The 22,411-nt window shown below is 46.7% G+C and overlaps 1 protein-coding gene across 2 annotated transcripts; it reads right to left on the minus strand.

Annotated features, from left to right (window-relative positions):
- Positions 1-1,032: 1,032 nt before the first annotated feature.
- On the minus strand, positions 1,033-20,508 carry LDLRAD1 (low density lipoprotein receptor class A domain containing 1). Of its 2 annotated transcripts, XM_068242417.1 has the most exons (7): positions 20,437-20,508; positions 16,366-16,490; positions 9,561-9,624; positions 8,896-9,018; positions 5,228-5,365; positions 3,835-3,963; positions 1,033-1,702 (listed from the first exon to the last, which is right to left on the minus strand). In XM_068242417.1, exons 2-7 carry the CDS (start codon positions 16,384-16,386, stop codon positions 1,554-1,556), a joined length of 624 nt encoding a protein of 207 aa, XP_068098518.1. In that variant the 5' UTR covers positions 16,387-16,490; positions 20,437-20,508; the 3' UTR covers positions 1,033-1,553. The 2 variants fall into 2 exon arrangements, with proteins under 2 accessions (XP_068098518.1, XP_068098519.1); XM_068242418.1 differs by lacking the exon at positions 16,366-16,490 and having other exon boundaries at positions 20,437-20,502.
- Between the last annotated feature and the right edge of the window lie 1,903 nt (positions 20,509-22,411).

Here is a 22,411-nt window from a genome sequence, read left to right on the forward strand (position 1 = left end):
AAAACAGGAAACAATCATGACGATTAACAAGGTTGCCCAAACTTTCACAATTCACTGTATAGGAAATGTTGCTGATGCTGAAACCAGGAACATTCCTGTCAAAGTGGCTATCCTGAATAATGTACTGCATTCTGCTATATGTCACTACAGGGCCTCTTTACTGCATTCTACTATATGTCACTACAGGGCCTCTTTACTGCATTCTGCTATATGTCACTACAGGGCCTCTTTACTGCATTCTTCTATATGTCACTACAGGGCCTCTTTACTGCAATCAAGCTCAGTTTTCTATTATCTTTAAAGCAGGCCTAAACCCAGGACTTCCTCTCCGCTCTAAAGGATAAGCAACAGCATAAAAACCTTTAACCCTCCTGGCGGTTTGCAAAAAAATCGCCAGGGGGCAGCAAATCTTTTTTTTTAATTTTTTTTTTTTTTTCATGTAGCGAGACAAAGTCTCGCTACATGATAGCCGCTGCTCAGCGGCATCCCCCCAGCCCCTCCGATCGCCGCCGGCGATCGGAGATCCGGAGATCCCGTTCAAAGAACGGGATCTCCCGGAGGGCTTCCCCCGTCGCCATGGCGACGGGGCGGGATGACGTCACCGACGTCATCGACGTCGTGACGTCAAAGGGGATTCCGATCCACCCCATAGAGCTGCCTGGCACTGATTGGCCAGGCAGCGCACGGGGTCTGGGGGGGGGGGCGGCTGCGGCGCGACGGATAGCGGCGGATCGGCGGCGATCGGGCACTGCACGCAGCTAGCAGAGTGCTAGCTGCGTGCAGCAAAAAAAAAATTATGCAAATCGTCCCAGCGGGGCCTGAGCGGTGCCTTCCGGCGGCATAGCCCGAACTCAGTTCGGGCTTACCGCCAGGAAGGTTAAAGAAAAAACATTACTTTGTTACAGCTTGCAGAACTCCTACGACAAGTCTGCAGTGTCTACTTCCTGGTTCAGATCCGGGACAAGGTCCTCCAGCACCCGAGGCTGAGACACCAAAGTGCGCCCCTCCATCCCTCCCACCTCAGCCGTCACACACTGATTGCTATTACACTAAGAGGGCCACAGGGCCCACAACCTCCCCAACACCTTAATATCTAGTTATCTGGCTTGCAGTCACTGCCATGTATCCCCTTTTCTTATTTCTCTCTGCTTCGAATACAATAGGGGAATGATAGCTGAGTGAGTTGTGCGCCCCTCCTACACTGCGCCCTGAGGCTGGAGCCTCTCTTGCCTCTGCCCTATGCTGGTTTCATGGGAGCACAGAAAGAGTTAACCTCCTGCGTTTACATATTAGTCCATAACTCGACACACACCTCGGCATAGTTCAGACAGAGCTGCCAGCTCAAATTACACTTGTGATTACTTGCTGGGAAGGGAGAATTAGAATTAATTCTGTATAAACACACACAGGGTGGATTTCTCTGTGTTTTTCTGTCTTCTGTGCAAGAGTTTTGGGACGGTCCTCTTCAGAGGTGCAAATCCATGTGCTCCAGTATATACAATATACAGATCTCTATTTACATCCACCTGTGCACAGTGTAGAATGTGTCCATGTTACTTGGTGCACTGATACTCGTCAGACCAGTCACTACAGTCCTGCGCTCCATTCTGGCAGAGGGTGCGGGGGATGCAGTAGCAATACTCATAGAGGAGCGGGGTGCAGGGCCACCACTGGGAGCCCGAGCAGATGGTGCAGGAGGCCACTGGGAGACACAACACATCAAGATTAATGATCTGATTACACCATTACATGAGAGATCTCAGAGGCAGATTTATTAACCTCCTGAGCGATAATCCCGAGCTGAGCTCGGGGTATATCGCGCAGGAGGATTTCTCAGGCCCTGGTGGGCCGATTTGCATATTTTTTTTTTGTTACACGCAGCTAGCACTTTGCTAGCTGCGTGTAACTTCCGATCGCCGCCGATCCGCCGCCGCTCGCCGTGCCGTGCAGTCCCCCCCCCCCCTCCCCGACCCCTTGCGCAGCCTGGCCAATCAGTGCCAGGCAGCGCTGAGGGGTGGATCTGGACTCCCTCCGACGTCACGACGTCCATGACGTCGGTGATGTCATCCCGCCCCGTCGCCATGGTGACCGGGGAAGCCCAGCAGGAAATCCCGTTCTGAACGGGATTTCCTGCTTACTCTGATCGCCGAAGGCGATCGGAGTGGGTGGGGGGGGTGCCGCTGCGCTGCGGCTATCATGTAGCGAGCCCTGGGCTCGCTACATGATTTAAAAAATTTAAAAAAATAGTGCTGCGCCACCTCCTGGGCGATATAATTGTATCGCCCAGAGGGTTAAGACGTGTAAAGGGCATGTTAATCGCAATCAGAAACAAGTGATAAATGACAGGTCACACGTTATACTGTGATCGTTGGAAGCAAATGATAAACAGCAGGTGACACCAGAGCCGGATCATGCACGAGGCAATCCTAGGCAGTTGCCCAGGGCCTGGAGAGAGTCTAGGGGCCCAGTGGATGCTAGCCTCCACCAAACCAAACTAAAAAAGCCAGGTGACAATCAGCGGTGGTCAAAAACTGCAATCTTGCCTAGGGATTAATTTAATCCCAATCCATTTCCATACTTTACAACATTTTAAGATATAAAAAAAGGACAGTTTAAGACACACCTCTAACTACGCCCCCACCACACCTTAACCAAACCCACAACACACCCATAGTCACATATATACAAACAATTTAGAAGCAAAAGATCTACTGTAGTTTTATCATTTGAGTACACTGGTCCTTTCTATCATTCGTTTTTCTGATTTTAACATTTGGAATTGAGAAATATATCAATTTAATTGATAGGAATAAAGTTGAGTCAAAAACATTTTTTCAGTAGAAAAATACTGTACATATATTTGCATAGATCTGTACATGGGTTCTGAAAGAGGGACAAATGAAGGAGAAAGAGGGACAGCTGGGAGCTATGAATTTGTGGGTCACACCTGATACTGCAATCAATCGGACACAAATGAGAAACAGCAGGTCTCACGTTATACTGCAATTGTTGGAGGTGAACGACAAATAACAATTTGGGGGAGAATTGTTTCAAAAAGTGTCCCAGCTACGGTAGAAGACAGCGGTTATTGTCCATGTACACTCGGGGTATCAAACTCACTCATGTAAGGGGCCAAAATTAACCCCAGTGCTGTAAGGGCACTCAGTGTACAGCACCCAGGTGCATAACAATAGACCCTGCAAGGGGGCCCTGCAGCTGCAGGGGGCCTTGTGGGAAGAGACTGACAACTAAGGGCATAGAGAAAAAAACTTTCTGCTCTCTACACAATTGTTCTAATGACTGTGTTTGCTCAGCCACTAATAATGAATCATAAAAAGTTTTGTATACAAATATTTGTAGACAGTCCCTATTCAGTATGCAGCAGGTTCTTGTGTACAGAGCCCAGCCTCCAACCTCTCTACCCCTCTTTAGGTGCTGTGTACTATAGTGATGCTGGAGGAGTCCGCAGAGCCAGTTCTGCTCCATTAGAGATGGACAGAGTGAGTGTAAGAAGCTGAGGCTGGGAGCACACTCGTCTGTCAGTTTTCTGTATGCGGTTTCTGCACAACATGTGTGAATACATGTGTGAAAACATGCATGTTTTATCACCGAAGCTAATGTAATTGATAGAGAAAATGCCTGCAGTGCTTCACTGCTGTCAGTTTTTATCTGCATGGAGAAAACACATTCAAGTGTGGCTAGCCAATTGAATAACATTGGTTCTCAGTTTACCTGTGCAGAAAGTGAGAGGGGGGCCCATCCAAAGTTTTGCAGGGGGGGGAAGTGATTTCTAGTTACGCCCCTGAAGGAGCCCCTCCCCCACCTCATACTTACACGTCGTGGACTCATCAGAGCAGTCTCCGCAGTTATTGATGCCGTTGCACTTGTAGTTGCTGTAGATCCAGATTTGAGGGTTTGCGCAGTAGAAGACAAGATACCCGGGTAAATTCTTGGGCAAGTTACCTGGAAAATAAAGTGCAATGAGCAGGGGACTGAAAGCAGCCAATCACAGTTCACTTTCCTGAACTGGAGCTTTGACCAAACCTCCTCACGGAGGCACTATTTTTGGCTAAGAGTTCAGAAAAGCTGCTCCTTTTATTGCCTGAAGAAGCTGGTAAATACCTGCGAAACGTGTTGCCTGTTTGGAGTATACGATTAAAGTTTTATTTGTGCTGATTCTTGACTTTCTGAGTCCTTTTTGGGGAGGTAAGTCCACCCATATCTCCCTCCTTAAACTGTTTTTAGTGTATTTTACTTTGGCACTTCCGTTCCATCTGGGCTTTAAAGGGAACCAGAGAGGAAGCACCCTTGTGTATTTTACCATATATATCAGTAAGAACATTAGAGAAAACACTTACCATGCTCTCTGTTTCATCCTCACTGCTAAAAGTGTCTGTTATCAGCTGTGATAAGAATCCCGGACTGAGCATTCAGTCTGGCTTTGCAGGGAATAATTATAGCTGAGTAATTATAGCAGAGCCACAAGGGGGCAGGCTTGGGCTTGAAAAGACACCAGAGAAGACAGACTCAGCTATAATCTTTCCATAGCAAAGCTAGACGGAGCAGCCTAAGTGCTCAGTCGGGGATTCTTATCAGAGATGTAACAGTCATATTAAACAGAGAACAATGAAACAAAGAGCAGATTAGGTGTTTACTGTCATGTTCCCACTGATTTATAAGGTAAAATACAAGAGGGTGCTTCATCTCTGGTTCTCTTTAAGACACATGGGGGCCCCAGAGCAAAAGTAACCTGCGGGCCCCTTTCCCCCCACTACCAAAGTCAGCCTTCGGGCCCCAATCATGCCTGATGCACGTGTACCCTGATTGCAGCAGTTATCATACAGTTGCATTGGTGACTGCTCATTGGCTAGGAGCAGTCACCTGGTACAAGCAGAAGGCGATGCAAAGGATTGTGGGGGCTGTAGTGTTGGCGCATGTGGCTTACGCATCCCCTATGCCAAGCAGTGCCAAGCAGCCAGTCACACATTTTGCAGGGGCTCCAGTGATTCGGGAGCAGGACCACCTGGAGGTCCGGTGACACGGTGGGGGCCCGGCAGCTGTCAGGGGCCTGGGGCAATTGCCTCCTTTGCCTTAATGGCAGCACCGGCCCTGGTTCCAGCATTTTCAATAAACCTCCTCCTCAGTGAGAGATCTGTCCAAGTGCTGTCATCCAGACACCACGGAACATGGAATGTGTAATACCTTGCAGCGCTGGGGTTGTACTTACTGCACATAGTGCTGGTTTCATCCTCTCCATTTCCGCAGTCACTGCCGCCATTGCAGACCTGAGACGGCAGCAGACAGGTCCTTCTGTCATCGCACAGGAAGCCTGTGTAGTTATTGGATGTGACACAATAGCGGCTCTCTGTGGACACAGGAACAATCGTTATCACTCTCTATCTACACCTGTAGTGAACATAACAATGAATAAAATTGCTTATTGCTTACATTGAAATGTATCACTGGTGGTGACATATTTAGTCCTGTCAGGTGATCTGTACAGAATGTTTGTTACTGAGAGTTCTATGCACAGAGGGATATATTTCTTGCTTGGCAGTTGTAAAAAGCTGTTGTTACCCACAATGCAACAAGATTCACAGATAGCTGTCAAGACCATGGTCATGACATCACACTGTGGGAGGGGTTTCACCACAATATCAGCCATACAGAACTCCCAGATGATCTATTTGAGAAAATGTAAAGATTTCTTGTGGGAAATGGGGTATCGGCTACTGATTGGAATGAATTGTAATCCTTGGTTAAAGTTCCTCTTTAACCACTTCAGCCTAGAGTGTTGTTTCACCTTATGCATCCAAGCAACTTTCACCTCTCATTCATTCGCCAATAACTTTATCACTACTTATCACACTGAAATGATCTATATTTCTCAGTTTTCGGCCACTATTGCTTTAAAATAAAACATGCTACCGTAATTGAAACCCATGTATTTTATTTGCCCATATGTCCCGATTATTACACCGTTTAAATTATGTCCCTATCACAATGTATGACACCGATATTTTATTTGGAAATAAAGGTGCATTTTTTCAATTTGCGTCCATCACTATTTACAAGCTTCCAATTTAAAAAAATATAGTAATATACTCTCTTGACATGCATATTCAAAAAGTTCAAACTATTTATGTTTTTTTGTCTTTTCTTTTCTTTTCTTTTTTTGTCTTTTTTTTTTGATTAAAAATTTTATTTGGTAACTTTTGGTGTGGGAGGTAAACAGTTAATTTTAAATGTAATATTATGTGTTTATTTAATAAAAAATGCATGTGGTAGTTTTACTATTTGGCCACAAGATAGCCACAGTCAAAAAGTCCTGGAAGCGAACGCTCTCGCTTCCAGGAAGCATTAGGAGGACGGGAAACTTTTTTTTTTGCGCAGAAATACCGCGGCCTCTGATAAGAGGTTGTCGGTTTTTCTGCCGGGGACATAGATCAATGAATGGGACAGTTGTTCCCATTCATTGATCTCAGGGCTAACGGAAGGCGGCGGGAGCGAGCGCGATCACGCACCTCAGGCAGCAGCAGCAGCAGGGCATTCTATCTGGACGGATATATCCGTCTAGATAGACTTAAGTGGTTAACCACTTCACATCCAGACCTTCTTTCCCACGTATGGACCAGAGCAGTTTTGACATTTTAGCTATGTCCCTATTTAATCAGCAATAACGTATCCCTACTTATGACACCTAGATGGTACATATATTGGGGTTTTTTTAAAGACTAACTAGGCTTTCATAGTATGGCATTTTTTCCCTCTATCAATTTTTTTTCTTTGCATTTTAATAGGAAAGAGAGGAAAAATATAGAAATAAACACATTATTTCTCAGTCTTACCACCAATTCTAGTTCTAAAATAAAAAAAACTCTATTGTAGATAAAAAAAAACCCCACAAATTTTGTTTGGCTATTTCTAACCGATTATCACAAAACTTAGATTATGCTCCTGCCACAATGTATGGTGAAGATATCTGATTCTGAATAATGCTACAGTGTCTATTTTTCACTATGAACTGAGAAAATAAGTGTTTTTAATGGTAAAAATCAATCTTATTGGCTCAGGGAACAAATATTTCCTTTCACCAATTAGTGCTGCAGCCGACTGTTCCTGAACGATCCACTGAGCGGATCGGTCAGGAACAGCCTTATCAGTCCGCGGCGCTGACAGTGCGTACACATACACTACTGCAGGCTTTTTCAACCAGGGTTCCTTGAGGACGCTGCAGAGGTTCCTTGGCATTTTACCCCATCGTAGGGTAAGTATAATAGAGCACACTATAATAGGTGGTACTGTAACAAGAAGCACTAAATTGGGGGGTCAGGAGACAGTATAATGAGTGGCAGTGTAATAGGAGATAGTGAAATTAGCAGCCTAACCTATTTAAAGACCACGCCTCCTGAAAAATAAAGGCAGGGGTTCCTCGAGACCAAAAAATTGTTTGCAGGGGTTCCTTGAGATCCAAAAGTTATTTACAGGGTTCCTCCAGGGTAAAAAGGTTGAGAAAGGCTGCACTACTGTCTGCTGAAAGTCCGCCCAGTGGGAGGGTCTGACGGACCAGTCGTTGGCTTCCATAGTGCGTGTGTATGCACCTTTAAACCCAATCTACACAATACGATTGCAAAACAATGGCAAATCGAATTGGATCTAATCCCGATTGGACATGTCGGATTTAATCGAATCATAAATAGAATCGTAATCGTATCGTGTAGATGGGGTTTTAGATTTACCTGCCAGATGGAAATTATCTAAACATCTATCTGCCGAGCAATTAAGCGTTGTTCTACTCAGCAGGAGATAACCAGAAAACAATGCACCAGAGATAATGACCAGTCTCTACCAGTACTTTACAGAAAATAATCTAACTACAGAAAATCTTACAGAAAATCTAACAGAAAAATCTAATACAGAATATTGTATGGTGTGTACTAGGCATTATAGATTTTTCTGTTAGATTTTCTGTTGGAATGCATAATTAGATTATTTTCTGTATAGAATGGACATAATCTCTGGTGCATTGTCTTCTGTTTATCTCCTGCTGAGTAGAACAATGCCTAATTGTAAGATAGGTACATTTCCAACATGTTGAACTTTATCTATCTGGCAGGTAAATCTAACAGAAAATTGTATGGTGTAAACCCAGCATTATGCTGTGCATACACGGATGCAATTATGCACCGGATCGAGCCGCTGGCTCGATCCCGACGCATCCCCGCCGGCGCCTGGATCGATCCCCACTCGTCCCCGCGGGCGCTCCTTATCTTCCTCTCGATTCCCCGCTATTGTCCGCCGGCGAGGATCGAGCGGGGAATCTATCCGGCGGCTCATCGGACCTGTTGGATATTATCAATCGAGCCACCAGCGGCTCGATTGATAAGCAACAAACTTACCGTGTATGCCCAGCATTAGAGGCAGAGGATTCGCAGGATTAGCAGGACTGCCTGGCAATGTGCATTGTTTAAAAGAAAATTTACTTTATCTATCTGGGAGGCTTACCCGAGAAGATGTGGCCCACACAAGGTGCCCTTATTATTAATCTTTTATAAAGAGGTTGTCACCCGTGGCGTAGCTAAGAAGCTGTGGGCCCCAGTGCAAGTTTTGCATTGGGGCCCCCCAAGCTCTCTATACATAACAATTGATACGTCACACCAAAACCTGCTGAGGACAACGACAGTGTCAGAGGTGCAAGAAGGGGATGGGAAACAGTGTGTGTTAATGATCACTGCTATTCTAATCATCTATAGAAGTGAATATTATCAGCATAGGACCAATAAAGAGCTAATACTGTGGTTGAGGGTGGGCCCCTCTAGCCCAAAGGGCCCCGATGCGGTGGCTACCTCTGCACCCCCTATTGCTATGCCCCTGGTTGTCACCTATATAAGATACCTGGCGTTTTTGCAGGGAGGGCGAGTACAACTGTACAGGCAATGATAGCTGCCAGGACCATCAGAATGCCGAGAATCACCGCCGTTACACAAATACATTTTCTGGTGCAACCGCAACACAGATCTGGGAATAAGAGATCAACAGTCAGAGAAATACGGGAATCTACATGAATGGCACAAGAGAGAACTGACCCTCATCCAGGCTACACCTGACCCACAGCTGACCCTCACCCGGCCCACACCTGACCTTCTCCCAGTCCTGACCCACACCTGACCCTCACCCGGCCCACACCTGACCCACAGCTGACCCTCACCCTGCCCACACCTGACCCTCACCTGGCACACATCTGACCCTCTCCTGACCCACACCCGGCCCACACCTGACCCTCAGCTGACCCACAACCGGCTCTCACCTGACCCTCACATGACCCTCACCCAGCCCACACCTGACCCTCACCCGACCCACAACCAGCTCTCACTCGACCCGCACCTGAACCTCACCCTGTCCACACCTGACCCTCACCCGACCCACACCTGACCCTCACTCGACCCACACCTGACCCTCTCTTGGCCTACATCTGACCCTCTCCCAAGCCACATCTGACTCTCACCCGACCCACACTTGACCCTCTCCCGACCCACACCCGGCCCACACCTGACCCTCACCTTTCTCCTCTCTGGATAACATCGTCACTGTGGAGCCCATCGAGCCGGCGTCCAGACTCCTCCTCTGGAAGAATGAATGGTGACAGGTGAGAAGGTGATGGATCCAATTTGTGTACTAATATATTTAGTTGTACCCAAATATCTGGTTACCGGTATCCCAAAAATAAGACCTACTCCAAAAAATAAACCATAGAATTTGTTTGGGGGGAATGTTAAGGATGTTCGAAATTTAAACCCTACTCCAAAAATAAGCCCTAGTTAGGGCTGATTCACACGGGCAACTGCCAGGCGTCCCACGGCATCTCTGTCAAATGCCTTTCTGCAAGTGTGCAGAAAAGCCTGGAAGCTGCATAATGCTTTCCAGGTCGCTGAAACAAAGGGGTCGGAACGCGGCATTCGTGCAAACGATGGTAAAGGTGCAGAACAAGTGCGGCCATTCACTTGAATGGGCAGTGCTTAACCAATGAGGAAAATGACCTGCAATCGCCCGTGTGAATCAGTCTTTACAGTTTATTAAAAAAAAGTTCAAGTAGCTACAGTACACACATAAAAAATAAAATCAATTGGCAATGCAGCAGAAGAGATAGACCCTTCACCAACGAAATCTGACACCCCAACGAATCACACTCAAAAGACCCCACGAGACCCAAAATAATAAGGGTTGGCTAGTGCCGGACTCTCGGTAAATGTAGATGGTTGTACATGGAAAAAGGAAATAGTCACAAGAAATTCATGATGGAATTCAGGGTTTAAAGTTGAAGAGAAATCGAGAGCCCAATATGGTGTAGTATGTCAAAATTGATTGGATAAATGAAACAGTGAGATGGTAATACTCACTAACCACTCATTAGGCAGGTGAGGAGATTAGACCTGTCCTCACTCAGGATTAAGAAGTCGCTCTCTGTAGATAGGAAGAAAGGGGGTAGATCACCCCTCCACCTGGGGTGGACTCAAATATATTGGTAGGTGAACAGAGGCGCCAGAAGGATTAAAGTACATAAAAAAGTAAAAGTACATAACATTTTTAAAAAATTGCTGGGAGGAAGTGGTGGACTGTAAATATATAGATATACACATTTATTGAAAATACCCCAAAGATGCAACGCGTTTCGCGGGCACAGCCCTCTTCTTCAGGCAATAAGCAGGGGATAAACAACAGCAATTCAGTTATGTGCTCTGCTTGCTATAACTGAATTGCTGTTGTTTATCCCCTGCTTATTGCCTGAAGAAGTGGGCTGTGCCCGCGAAAAGCGTTGCATCTTTGGGGTATTTTCAATAAATGTGTATATCTATATATTTACAGTCCTTGGTGTCTGCTTTAACGGAGGCGAGTCCACCACTTCCTCCCAGCAATTTTTAAAAAATGTTATGTACTTTTATCCTTCTGGCGCCTCTGTTCACCTACCAGGAATTCAGGGTTTGTTCAAGAATAAATGTAGATTGATGTTCATGGAAAAATAAGACATCCCCGTAAAGTAAGACCTAACGCGTGTTTTGGAGCAAAAAGGTATATGAGATCCTGTCATCATTTTCGGGGAACCATGTTAGGCAAGTCTAGAATATGGGACGCTTTAAAGAGAACCCGAGGTGGGGGGCAGATGGGACACAGAGGCATATCCTCTGCCTAATGACATGTCTCTGTGCCCCCCAGCCGCCGCTCTCTGCGTGAAAATATAAAATATTTTTACGGCTTAAAGTTTTACTACGAAAACTCAATATTTTTACGACAAAAATTAGCAAAGAAAAGTCACGAAAAAAATAAAACTTATTTTCACTGGCATTTTTGTCCGAAAATAGATTTTGACATTTTCACGAAAATGAATACAGTATTGGCACTTTCTTCATTTTAACAATTACAAAATTAGACATATATCAATATTATTGATGAAACTAAAGTGTAGAGTTAGCTCAGCACATTCTTTCAGTAGAAAAATATACATACTTACTCCAAAAATAAGACCTACCCCAAAAAATAAGTCCTATAAAGTTTTTGGGGGGGAATTTAAAGAATTCTTGAAACCTGCTCCACCATCCATTCTGTTCCACTGACTCGCATATAAGCTGAGGGGGTAACTTTTCAGCACAACTTTTGTGTTGAAAAATTGGGCTTATACGCGAGTATATAAGGTACACCAAAAATAAGACCTACCTGGAGAAATAAGCCCTAGAATGTTTTTTGGGGTAATTTTAAGGATGTTTGAAATATAAACCCTACTCCAAAAATAAACCCTAGATAGGGCTGATTCACAGTGGCCACTGCTGGGCATCCCGCGGCATCTCAGTAAAATGCCTTTCTTCAAGTGTGCAGAAAAGCATTTGGCGGCAGCGGCGGTCTGTTTTTCACCGCCACAGGGTGTGAAAAACAGTTTTTCTTCATTTTAACATTTGAAAATCAGAACTATATCAATTTCATTGATGGAAATAAAGTGTAGGGTTAGTTCAACACCTTTTTTCAGTCGAAAAATACATATATTAACATAGATCAGTCTTCAAAGAGGAACAAATGATGAAGAAAGAGGGACTGTCCCAAAGAAAGACTGTCCTTGCGAAAGAGGGACAGTTGGGAGCTATGATATTGCTGTATATTGGTATCTAACTGACATACACCAAATTAGTGCCAATATGTCCACCAAAACAACCAGCTTAAGTACAAGAATGCCTGCTTATGTCTTGTGTTCATTGTAGGGCAGTGCCCACCACTGTGGTAATTGTATGTCAGTACCCATCTCTCCTATGTGCTAATTGTATGGCAGTGCCCACCTGCTCTGTGTGCACTAGTCTGCCCAAATTTCTCTGTGGTGATTGTGTGGCAGTACCCCCCCCCCCCCCCCTCTTCTGCATGCTCATCTTATGGCAGTACCAACCACTCCTCAGTGCTCACTGTGTGGCAGTGCCCACCTCTCCCCTACTGCTCATATTATGGCAGAGCCAGGGGCATCACTAGAAATCAATCCCCCCCCCCCCCACACACACACACACACAGTTTTCTGCACAGGTAAACTGAGAAACAATGTTCAGTTGACTAGTGCACACTTGTATTTGTATGTGTTTTCCCCATGCAGATAAAAACAGACAGCAGTGAAGCACTGGGAGCATTTTCTCTATCAATTACATTAGCATCTGTGATAAAATGTGCATGCTTTCATATACAGTGGTGTGAAAAACGATTTGCCCCCTTCCTGATTTCTTATTCTTTTGCATGTTTGTCACACTTAAATGTTTCTGCTCATCAAAAACCGTTAACTATTAGTCAAAGATAACATAATTCAACACAAAATGCAGTTTTAAATGATGGTTTTTATTATTTAGTGAGGGAAAAAAAACCTCAAAACCTACATGGCCCTGTGTGAAAAAGTGATTGCCCCCCTTGTTAAAAAATAACTTAACTGTGGTTTATCACACCTGAGTTCAATTTCTGTAGTCACCCCCAGGCCTGATTACTGCCACACCCGTTTCAATCAAGAAATCACTTAAATAGGAGCTATCTGACACAGAGAAGTAGACCAAAAGCACCTCAAAAGCTAGACATCATGCCAAGATCCAAAGAAATTCAGCAACAAATGAGAACAAAAGTACTGTAATTGAGATCTATCAGTCTGGTAAAGGTTATAAATCCATTTCTAAAGCTTTGGGACTCCAGCGAACCACAGTGAGAGCCATTATCCACAAATAGCAAAAACATGGAACAGTGATGAACCTTCCCAGGAGTGGCTGGCTGACCAAAATTACCCCAAGAGCGCAGAGAAAACTCATCCGAGAGGCCACAAAAGACCCCAGGACAACATCTAAAGAACTGCAGGCCTCACTTGCCTCAATTAAGGTCAGTGTTCACAACTCCACCATAAGAAAGAGACTGGGCAAAAACGGCCTGCATGGCAGATATCCAAGGCGCAAACCACTTTTAAGCAAAAAGAACAGTAAGGCTCGTCTCAATTTTGCTAAAAAAAAACATCTCAATGATTGCCAAGACTTGTGGAAAAATACTTTGTGGACCGCCGAGACAAAAGTTGAACTTTTTGGAAGGTGCGTGTCCTGTTAAATCTGTAATAGAAGTAACACAGCATTTCAGCAAAAGAACATCATACCAACAGTAAAATATGGTGGTGGTAGTGTGATGGTCTGGGGTTGTTTTGCTGCTTCAGGACCTGGAAGGCTTGCTGTGATAGATGGAACCATGAATTTTACTGTCTACCAAAAAATCCTGAAGGAGAATGTCCGGCCATTTTTTCGTCAACTCAAGCTGAAGCGATCTTGGGTGCTGCAGCAGGACAATGACCCAAAAGACACCAGCAAATCCACCTCTGAATGGCTGAAGAAAAACAAAATGAAGACTTTGGAATGGCCTAGTCAAAGCCCTGACCTGAATCCTATTGAGATGTTGTGGCATGACCTTAAAAAGGCAGTTCATGCTAGAAAACCCTCAAATAATGCTGAATTACAACAATTCTGCAAAGATGAGTGGGCCAAAATTCCTCCAGAGCGCTGTAAAAGACTCGTTGCAAGTTATCGCAAACGCTTGATTGCAGTTATTGCTGCTAAGGGTGGCCCAACCAGTTATTAGGTTCAGGGGGCAATTTCTTTTTCACACAGGGCCATGTAGGTTTTGAGTTTTTTTCCTCACTAAATAATAAAAACCATCATTTAAAACTGCATTTTGTGTTCAATTATGTTATCTTTGACTAATAGTTAACGGTTTTTGATGAGCAGAAACATTTAAGTGTGACAAACATGCAAAAGAATAAGAAATCAGGAAGGGGGCAAATAGTTTTTCACACCACTGTATATACACACACATGGTGTGCAGAAACCGCATACAGAAAACTGACAGACAAGCTCCCAGCTTCAGCTTATTACACTCACTCTGTCCATCACTGTTGGAGCAGAACTGGCTCTGCAGACTCCTCCGGCATCACTACAGTACACAGCACTTGGGGTGGGGCAGAGGTTAAGGGCTAGGTGCTGTACACAAGAGCCTGCTGCACATTAAATAGGGACTGTCTACAAATATTTGTCTGCAAAACTTTGTATGATTCTTTATCAGTGGCTGAGCACACGCAGTCATTAGGACAATTGCTCAGAGAGCAGAAAGTTTTTTGGTTTTTTTTTTATCTCCGTGCCCTTAATTGTCAGTCTCTCAGTAATAGGAAAATAAACTTCTACCCTCACAGAGCCCCCTGCCTCATCCCTTGCAGGGTCTATTGTTATGTCCCTGGGCAGAGCCCATCTGTCTTTGCTGCTCATTGTCTGGCAGTGCCCACCTGTCCTCTGAGCTCACTGTGTGACAGACTCACGTCTGTGTGGCAGGCGTACGCGTCATTTTGGTGTCGTTTTCGACATATATTTTGTGTTTCCCGATCTCTATTTTTGGCTGACCTCTCGTGCTGGATCATCTGACCTTACACACCGTGTCATCGCCTGGCCTGACCCTAATTATTGTAACCTTACTGTAGCCCTCAATATCAACCCTGTCATTATTGGTGCTAGACATGGCGTGTCTAACTACTGCCGATATTTACAACAAAATGCCAGCAGTGCCCACCTGTCCTCTGTGCTCACTGTATGGCAGTGCCCACCTCTCCTCTGTGCCCACTCTATGGCAATGCCCATCTCTCGTCTGTGCCCACCTCTCCGCTGTGCTCACTGTATGGCAGTGTCCACCTCTCCTGACGATATTCACAACAAAATGGCAGCAGTGCCCACATGTCCTCGGTGCTCACTTAATGGCAGTGCTCTCCTCTCCCATGATCACTGTATGGCTGTGCCCACCTCTCCTCTGTGCCCATTTTATGGCAGTGCCCACTTCTCCCCTATACTCACTGTAGGACAGTGCCCACCTCTCCTCTGTGCTCACTGTAGGGCAGTGCCCACCTCTCCTTTGTGCTCACTGTAGGGCAGTGCCCACCTCTCCCCTGTGCTCACTGTATGGCAGTGCCCACCTCTCTCCTGTTCCCACCTCTCCTCTGTACTCACGGTATGGCAATGCCAACCTCTCCCCTGTACTCACTGTAAGGCAGTGCCCACCTCTCCCCTGTACTCACTGTAGAGCAGTGCCCACCTCTCTCCAGTACTCACTGTAGGGCAGTGCACACCTCTCTCCTGTACTCACTGTATGGCAGTGCCCACCTCTCCCCTGTACTCACTGTAAGGCAGTGCCCACCTCTCTCCAGTACTCACTGTAGGACAGTGCCCACCTCTCCCCTGTACTCACTGTAGGGCAGTGCACACCTCTCTCCTGTACTCACTGTATGGCAGTGCCCACCTCTCCCCAGTACTCACTGTATGGCAGTGCCCACCTCTCTCCAGTACTCACTGTATGGCAGTACCCACCTCTCCCCTGTGCTCACTGTATGGCAGTGCCCATCTCTCCCCTGTGCTCACTGTATGGCAGTGCCCACCTCTCTCCAGTACTCACTGTATGGCAGTGCCCACCTCTCCCCTGTGCTCACTGTATGGCAGTGCCCACCTCTCCCCTGTGCTCACTGTATGGCAGTGCCCATCTCTCCCCTGTACTCACTGTATGGCAGTGCACACCTTTCCCCTGTGCTCACTGTATGGCAGTGCCCACCTATCTCCAGTACTCACTGTATGGCAGTGCCCACCTCTCCTCTGTGCCCACCTCTCCCCTGTGCTCACTGTATGGCAGTGCCCATCTCTCCCCTGTGCTCACTGTAGGGCAGTGCCCACCTCTCTTCTGTGCCCACTGCGTCATACATAACCTGCGTATGAATTAAAGCATGACTCCATAGCTATGATCAGCTGATAGCAGCAGCATGCCGGGTGCAGGAATCCGGGGGTATCTTCTCACCTTGGGGAACGTCCGGTTCATGGTCAGCGGCCTCTTGCCCCAGCCTCAGTGTGAAGTGCTGCCTGTCACCCCACCAGTGAGCTCTCTGTGTTGTGTGTCACACTTGCAGTGCAGTCAGGAGCAGCCTGTGTTACCAGGAGACCAGACAACAGCGACAGATCAGTGGCGGAGGGCAGCTGACCCTGCTGAGCACAATTAGTCACCTGCTTATTTCATAAGGAATAATCAATGCTTCCTTCAGCAGGAAATCTCCTGTTACACGCTCCATTACATTCCTAATAACCAGACACACATTGCTAAAAAGCAGCAGCATATCCTGCCAGCATTGTGTGACCGCTCTCAGACTCTCAAGATCCATACACACATCCAATTTTTATCTGCAGATGACTGGCCAATGTTACCTCTGCCATGTAGTATGAGGGCCAACAGAATTTGAATACTATAAAGATATATCTTAAAGGACACCTGAGGTGAAAATAAACTAATGAAAAACAATTGTATATATCTTCCTTCTCCTAAAAATGACTTTTTAAGATATTTCACAGTTTTATTTTATGTTTAAATCTACTTTTTTAAGTTTTAACTGTTTTATTGTTGTTGCTCAGTGACACATTCATTGAAGTATACCAGAGCTAAAATCTATGAACTATTGATCCTTTTTATCTCTTTCCTGCTCTCAGAAGCCATTTTCTGCTAGGAAAGTGTTTTATAGTTGGAATTTCTCATCAGTGAGGGTCACACTGTAGTCACTTCCTGTCTGAGTCAGAACTGCCACTTACATACCTGATATTTAACTCTTTCAGGCAGAGAAAGAAAAAAAGCAACACAGCCTAGTTATTAGTGTGCTTGGCACTGTACATACCCATGGCTTTCTCATCATGTCACATGTCACCTCGGGTATCCTTTAAGCTCCATACTCACCACCCGAGTCCAGCGACGTCCCCTTGACGACGGTGGTTCAGCAATGCCTCAACGTCACGCAATGTTACACGTCAGGTGCGAACGAGACCCAATCGACCACGGTACTTTGCGTGGAAGTTGTTGGGGATCTTAAAGTGCCATGATGGTGGTTAGTGCAGCACGATTCTAAGCGACATTCGTGTGGTTGTGCGCCTGTACCCACATCGTGACATTGCGGAAACAACCACTCTGCACTCAAAAAAAAAAAAATCGTCAAGAAAGTCACTTAGTGGGTACATAAATGGAAAAATGAAAGTGCACCGATAAGATAAATTGCTCAGTTTGTAAAGATTTTTATTTGAAGGGGTACTCCGTTTATTATAATAGTCTGTGTAGGTACTCTCATACTACATGGAAGAAGATAAAATTGGTGTTTGATCTTTCATTTTCCAAAGGCTTTTATCTCGTGTGCGCACACAGCTTAATCCCTCAGAACACTCCATCTGAAGGTGACAATACACGATATATAGAGATGGCTCAAACCTCCGATTTTAGGTTTGCAAACCTCGAACGCGAGCTTCCACAAAAGTTCGGTTGGTGCAAACTTTTGCGAACCGCAATAGACTACAATAAACTACAAACATTTATGCTGGCCACAAAAGAGATGGAAAAGATGTTTCAAGGGGTCTAAAACCTGGAGGGGGGGCATGGCGGGGTGGGATACACGCCAAAAGTCCCGGGGAAAAATCCAGATTTGATGCACACCAGGGTTTAAGGGCAGAAATCACATTGCATTGCTAAATTGGAGGCCTAAAGTGCTTTAAAACATCTTGCATGTGTATATGTTACGGCCAGAACCCGAAGTTTGGCCACTTCTAGTTCTGGCCGGCCACTTCGGGTTCTGGCCGGCCAATGTGCGAAGTGGCCGCTGCGCTACGGCCAATGTTAGAAATGGATCAATTCCTGTGACATTAATGTATCTTCTGGCCGCAGCGCAGCGGCCAAACGTATAACCACTTAGTTAATTCATTGCAATTAAGCCGGCGGCAATGTAACAATTCAAGCCGCCGGCTTTTTATCTGCCTCTCTCTCTCCTCTTATGGGCAGCGGGCGGGGGACACGCGAATCCCCCAGAGTCGTTCGTCGCACCAGGAAAGCAGAGCGGGGAGGCTGCAGACATTGCTTCTGCCAGCACCCGCTCTGCAAGAACGGCAGGATTCCCTGCCGTGACGAACGACTCCGGAAGGGGGGGGGGGCACTCGTGTCCCCGCCGGCTGCCCATAGGAGAGCGAGAGAGGCGGGGGGAAGGAGGAGAGAAAGGCGGGGGGAGAAGGAGAGAGAGTCAGAGAAAAAGCCGATGGCTTGAATTGTTACATTGCCGCCGGCTTAATTGCATTAAATTAACTAAGTGGTTATACGTTTGGCCACTGCGCTGCGGCCAGAAGATACATTAATGTCACAGGAATCAATCCATTTCTAACATTGGCCGCAGCGCAGCGGCCACTTCGCACATTGGCCGGCCAGAACCCGAAGTGGCCGGCCAGAACTAGAAGTGGCCAAACTTCGGGTTCTGGCCGTAAAATATACATCAATCAGGTAGTGTAATTAGTGTACTGCTTCACACTGACAGACCAAACTCACTGTGTGACGCACCGCAAACAGCTGTTTGTGTAGTGATGGCTGTGCTGGACTGGTGCGCACCATGGCCAGAGTGCAGGCTGTGGCGGTTTTCAAACCCATATGGTCGCCGGGCTGAGGTAGCTGAATGACAGAACAACAGTGACTGAGTGTCCAGCTGATCGAATTAGGTCTGTCCACAATGAAGCAACGACCTTATTATCTATCTTCTTGGGTCAGGTGTGCCCCGCAACACACTTATTTAGCCGGTCATTGCTTCATTGTGATACGCAAGCCCCTTCAGCGCGGCAAGGTAACGATCACAAAGGGGAATTGACACATGTACATGCCTTTTGTTTGTTGTTGCAGCCGCAGTGCAGCCAGAAAAATTAGGCAGGCATGTACACGCACCAGAAAAATTATTATAGCGGCCGCTGCTAGCAGCGGCCTTAAAAATTCAGGAATCCGCCTGGAGTCCTGGACCCTGTTGGTGGTGGCAGAGAAGGCAGTCAAGCGGCCTGCAGGCAGAGATGCTGTGGGGGGATTGCTTAGTCTTGGGGCAGGCAGTCACACGACGTGCAGGCAGAGATGCTGTGTGTGGGGACTGACTTAGTCTTCGGGCGGGCAGTAGCCCTCAGGGATCCATGCCTCATTCATTTTGATAAAGGAGAGGTACTGAACACTTTTGTGACTTAGGCGACTTATCTTCTCAGTGACAATGCCTCCAGCTGCGCTTAAGGTCCTTTCTGACAGGACGCTTGAGGCAGGGCAAGACAGAAGTTTGATGGTAAATTGGGACAGCTCTGGTCACAGGTCAAGCCTGCGCACCCAGTAGTCCAAGGGTTCATCGCTGCTCACAGTGTCTACAGCCACACTTAAGGCCAGGTAGTTGGCTTCCTGCCGGTCCATTCCGCTGAATGTCTGCAAAGCGTGCCATGGCCGTGTAAGACCGCCTGAAATGCCCACACAACTTCCTGGCCTGCTTCAGGACGTCTTCTAAGCCTGGGTACTTTGACACAAATCTTTGAATGACTTGATTCAGCACATGTGCCATGCAGGATACGTGTCAGCTTTCCCAAATTCAAAGCGGAAAGGAGATTGCTGCCGTTGTCACACACCACGTTGCCGATCTCCAGCTGGTGCGGGGTCAGCCACTCAGGGCCGGGCCGAGGCATAGGCTGGAGAGGCTCCAGCCCCGGGCGCAGTGTAGGAGGGGGCGCACAATTCATTCAGCTGTCATTCCTAATTGTGTTTGAAGCAGAAAGAAATAAGAAAAGGAGTACATAGCAGTGACTGCAAGCCAGATAACTAGATATCAAGGTGTTGGGGAGGGTGTGGGCCCTGTGGCCCTCTTGGTCTAATAGCAATCAGTGTGTGACAGCTGGGGTGGGAGGGATGGAGGGGCGCACTTTGGTGTCTCAGCCTTGGGTGCTGGAGGACCTTGTCCCAGCTCTGCAGATCCACCTGTTTGTTAAGAGGAGCCAGGAGAGCTGGTCCAGTGTGTCTCTCCGCTTTGAGGCAAGACATGTCTAAGATGGCGTGACACCGTCGTACCTGGCATGCAGCATAGGCCATGGGGAGATGGAGCTGTGTAGTTGGAGAGGAGATCGCAGCACCAGTAGAGTTTAACTGCCACTCAGCCAAGGAGGAGTACAGCGAAGAGGAAGTAGCAGGAGGAGAGGAGGTGGCAGGAGGCCTGCCTGCAAGCCGTGGAGGTGTCATAAGTTGGTCTGCTGCACAGTCACGTACTCCCTGCTTGCCATCGGTCACCATGACCGTGCTTTGCAGACCAGGCATCCGTGGTGAGGTGGACCCTTGACCCAACACTGTGTGCCAGAGATTACACCACTTGCCTCTCAACTGCACGGTACAGTTTGGGTATCGCCTTTTTAGAGAAATAATTGCAGCCTGGAATCTTCCACTGAGTCCACCAGCTTCTATGGTAACAGCTGGCAAGCTAACAGTTCCGCAACTCCAACTGTCAGACGCCGGGCAAGGGGGTGACTGGCAGAAATTGGCTTCTTCCGCTCAAAGATTTCCTTCACGGACACCTCGCTACTGTGGGCAGAGCAGCGGGAACCGCTCAAGGGCAGAGGCGGAGTGGAGGAGGGTGGCTGTGAAGGTGCAAGGGAGAAAGTGGCTGAAGATGCTGCACCTGAAGGAGGAAGAGGAGAAGGAGCGTGGCGTTTGCTTTGTGTGCTGCTTTTGCTCAGGTGCTCATCCCATTGCAGTTTGTGCCTTTTCTCCATGTACCTTCGTAAAGCACTTGTCCCTACGTGGGTGTTGGCCTTTCCACGGCTCAATTTTTGGAGGCAGAGAGAACAGATGGCATTGTTCCGATCTGAGGCAGACATATTAAAAAATTTCCAAACTGCTGAGCCCCCCTGGGGTGATGGCACTATGGTGGCATCAGCAGCTGAGGTTGAAGGGCATGTTGGCTGGCTGTCCATAGGTGGCGATACATGGCGCCGGACACTGCCCCCAGCTGTTTTTGACGACGAGCTCCCCTGCTTCTTTCAGCAACTCGTCTCCTCCTACTCCTCTCTGACTCCCCCTCTGAACTGTCCCCCTGTTCATCTCCTCTATTGGGAACATACGTGGGATCCGTATCATCGTCGTCGTCATCATAATCATCCTGCCCAGCTTCGCTTGCCTCAGACACCTCCAAAACTGCACCAACAGCAGGTACTTCATCAGAACTTCAGAGGCGACATGCAGCCTATTACAAGCCTGACAGAAGCGGTTTGAGCCAATAGAAAAAAAAGAGACTAAGTGGTCTAAACCAACCAAGGCTTTCCAGATACTGTTTTATGAGGTGATTGAAACTTTACTGGTGACACCTAAACGCTGAATGCTGGTCCTGGAAGGGTCAGCAAAACTATCTGGTGAGCTTACAACTTTACTGTTTTGCATCTGGTGGAGGTAATCGTTGCTTTTCATAGCTTGGGACACGGCTTGCACAGAGTTGGGTGCGGGGGTGCACACACTTTTGCACATATGTAAATAATAAGGAACTGAAGATGGAGACAGATTTACACTATGTCATGTCAACATTTTCTCTCCTGAGGGACAAGTTGGAGCCAGATTACTGTTAAAGGAAAACTGAAGAGAGAGGTATATGGAGGCTGTCATGTTTATTTCCTTTTAATCAATACCAGTTGCCTGGCAGCCCTGCTGGTCTATTTCTCTGCAGTAGTATCTGATTAAAACCAGAAACAAGCATGCAGCTAGTCTTGTCAGATCAGACTTATAAGTCTGAACCACTGAAACACCTGATCTGATCTGCTGCATGCTTGTTCAGGGGCTATGGCTAATAGTATTAGAGGCAGAGGATCAGCAGGGCTGCCAGGCAACTGGTATTGTCTAAAAGGAAATAAACATGACAGCCTCCATATACCTCTCTCTTCAGTTCCCCTTTAAGAAGAGAGCAAAGTTTGAAGAGAAACTCCAACCAAGAATTTAACTTTATCCCAATCAGTAGCTGATATCCCCATTTACATGAGAAATCTTTTCCTTTTCACAAACAGAC

The sequence above is a fragment of the Hyperolius riggenbachi genome, chromosome 6, assembly GCF_040937935.1.
Source record: "Hyperolius riggenbachi isolate aHypRig1 chromosome 6, aHypRig1.pri, whole genome shotgun sequence".
Lineage (NCBI taxonomy): Eukaryota > Metazoa > Chordata > Amphibia > Anura > Hyperoliidae > Hyperolius > Hyperolius riggenbachi.

Excerpts from the sequence above, each read along its gene's own strand:
- LDLRAD1 (XM_068242417.1), bottom strand. The coding sequence starts at position 16,386 with ATGAACCGGACGTTCCCCAAG. Across the intron at positions 9,019-9,560 it reads GTTATCCAGAGAGGAGAAAG|ATCTGTGTTGCGGTTGCACC; the intron begins GTGAGGGTCAGG and ends TCTTATTCCCAG. Across the intron at positions 3,964-5,227 it reads TGAAACCAGCACTATGTGCA|GTAACTTGCCCAAGAATTTA; the intron begins GTAAGTACAACC and ends TTTATTTTCCAG.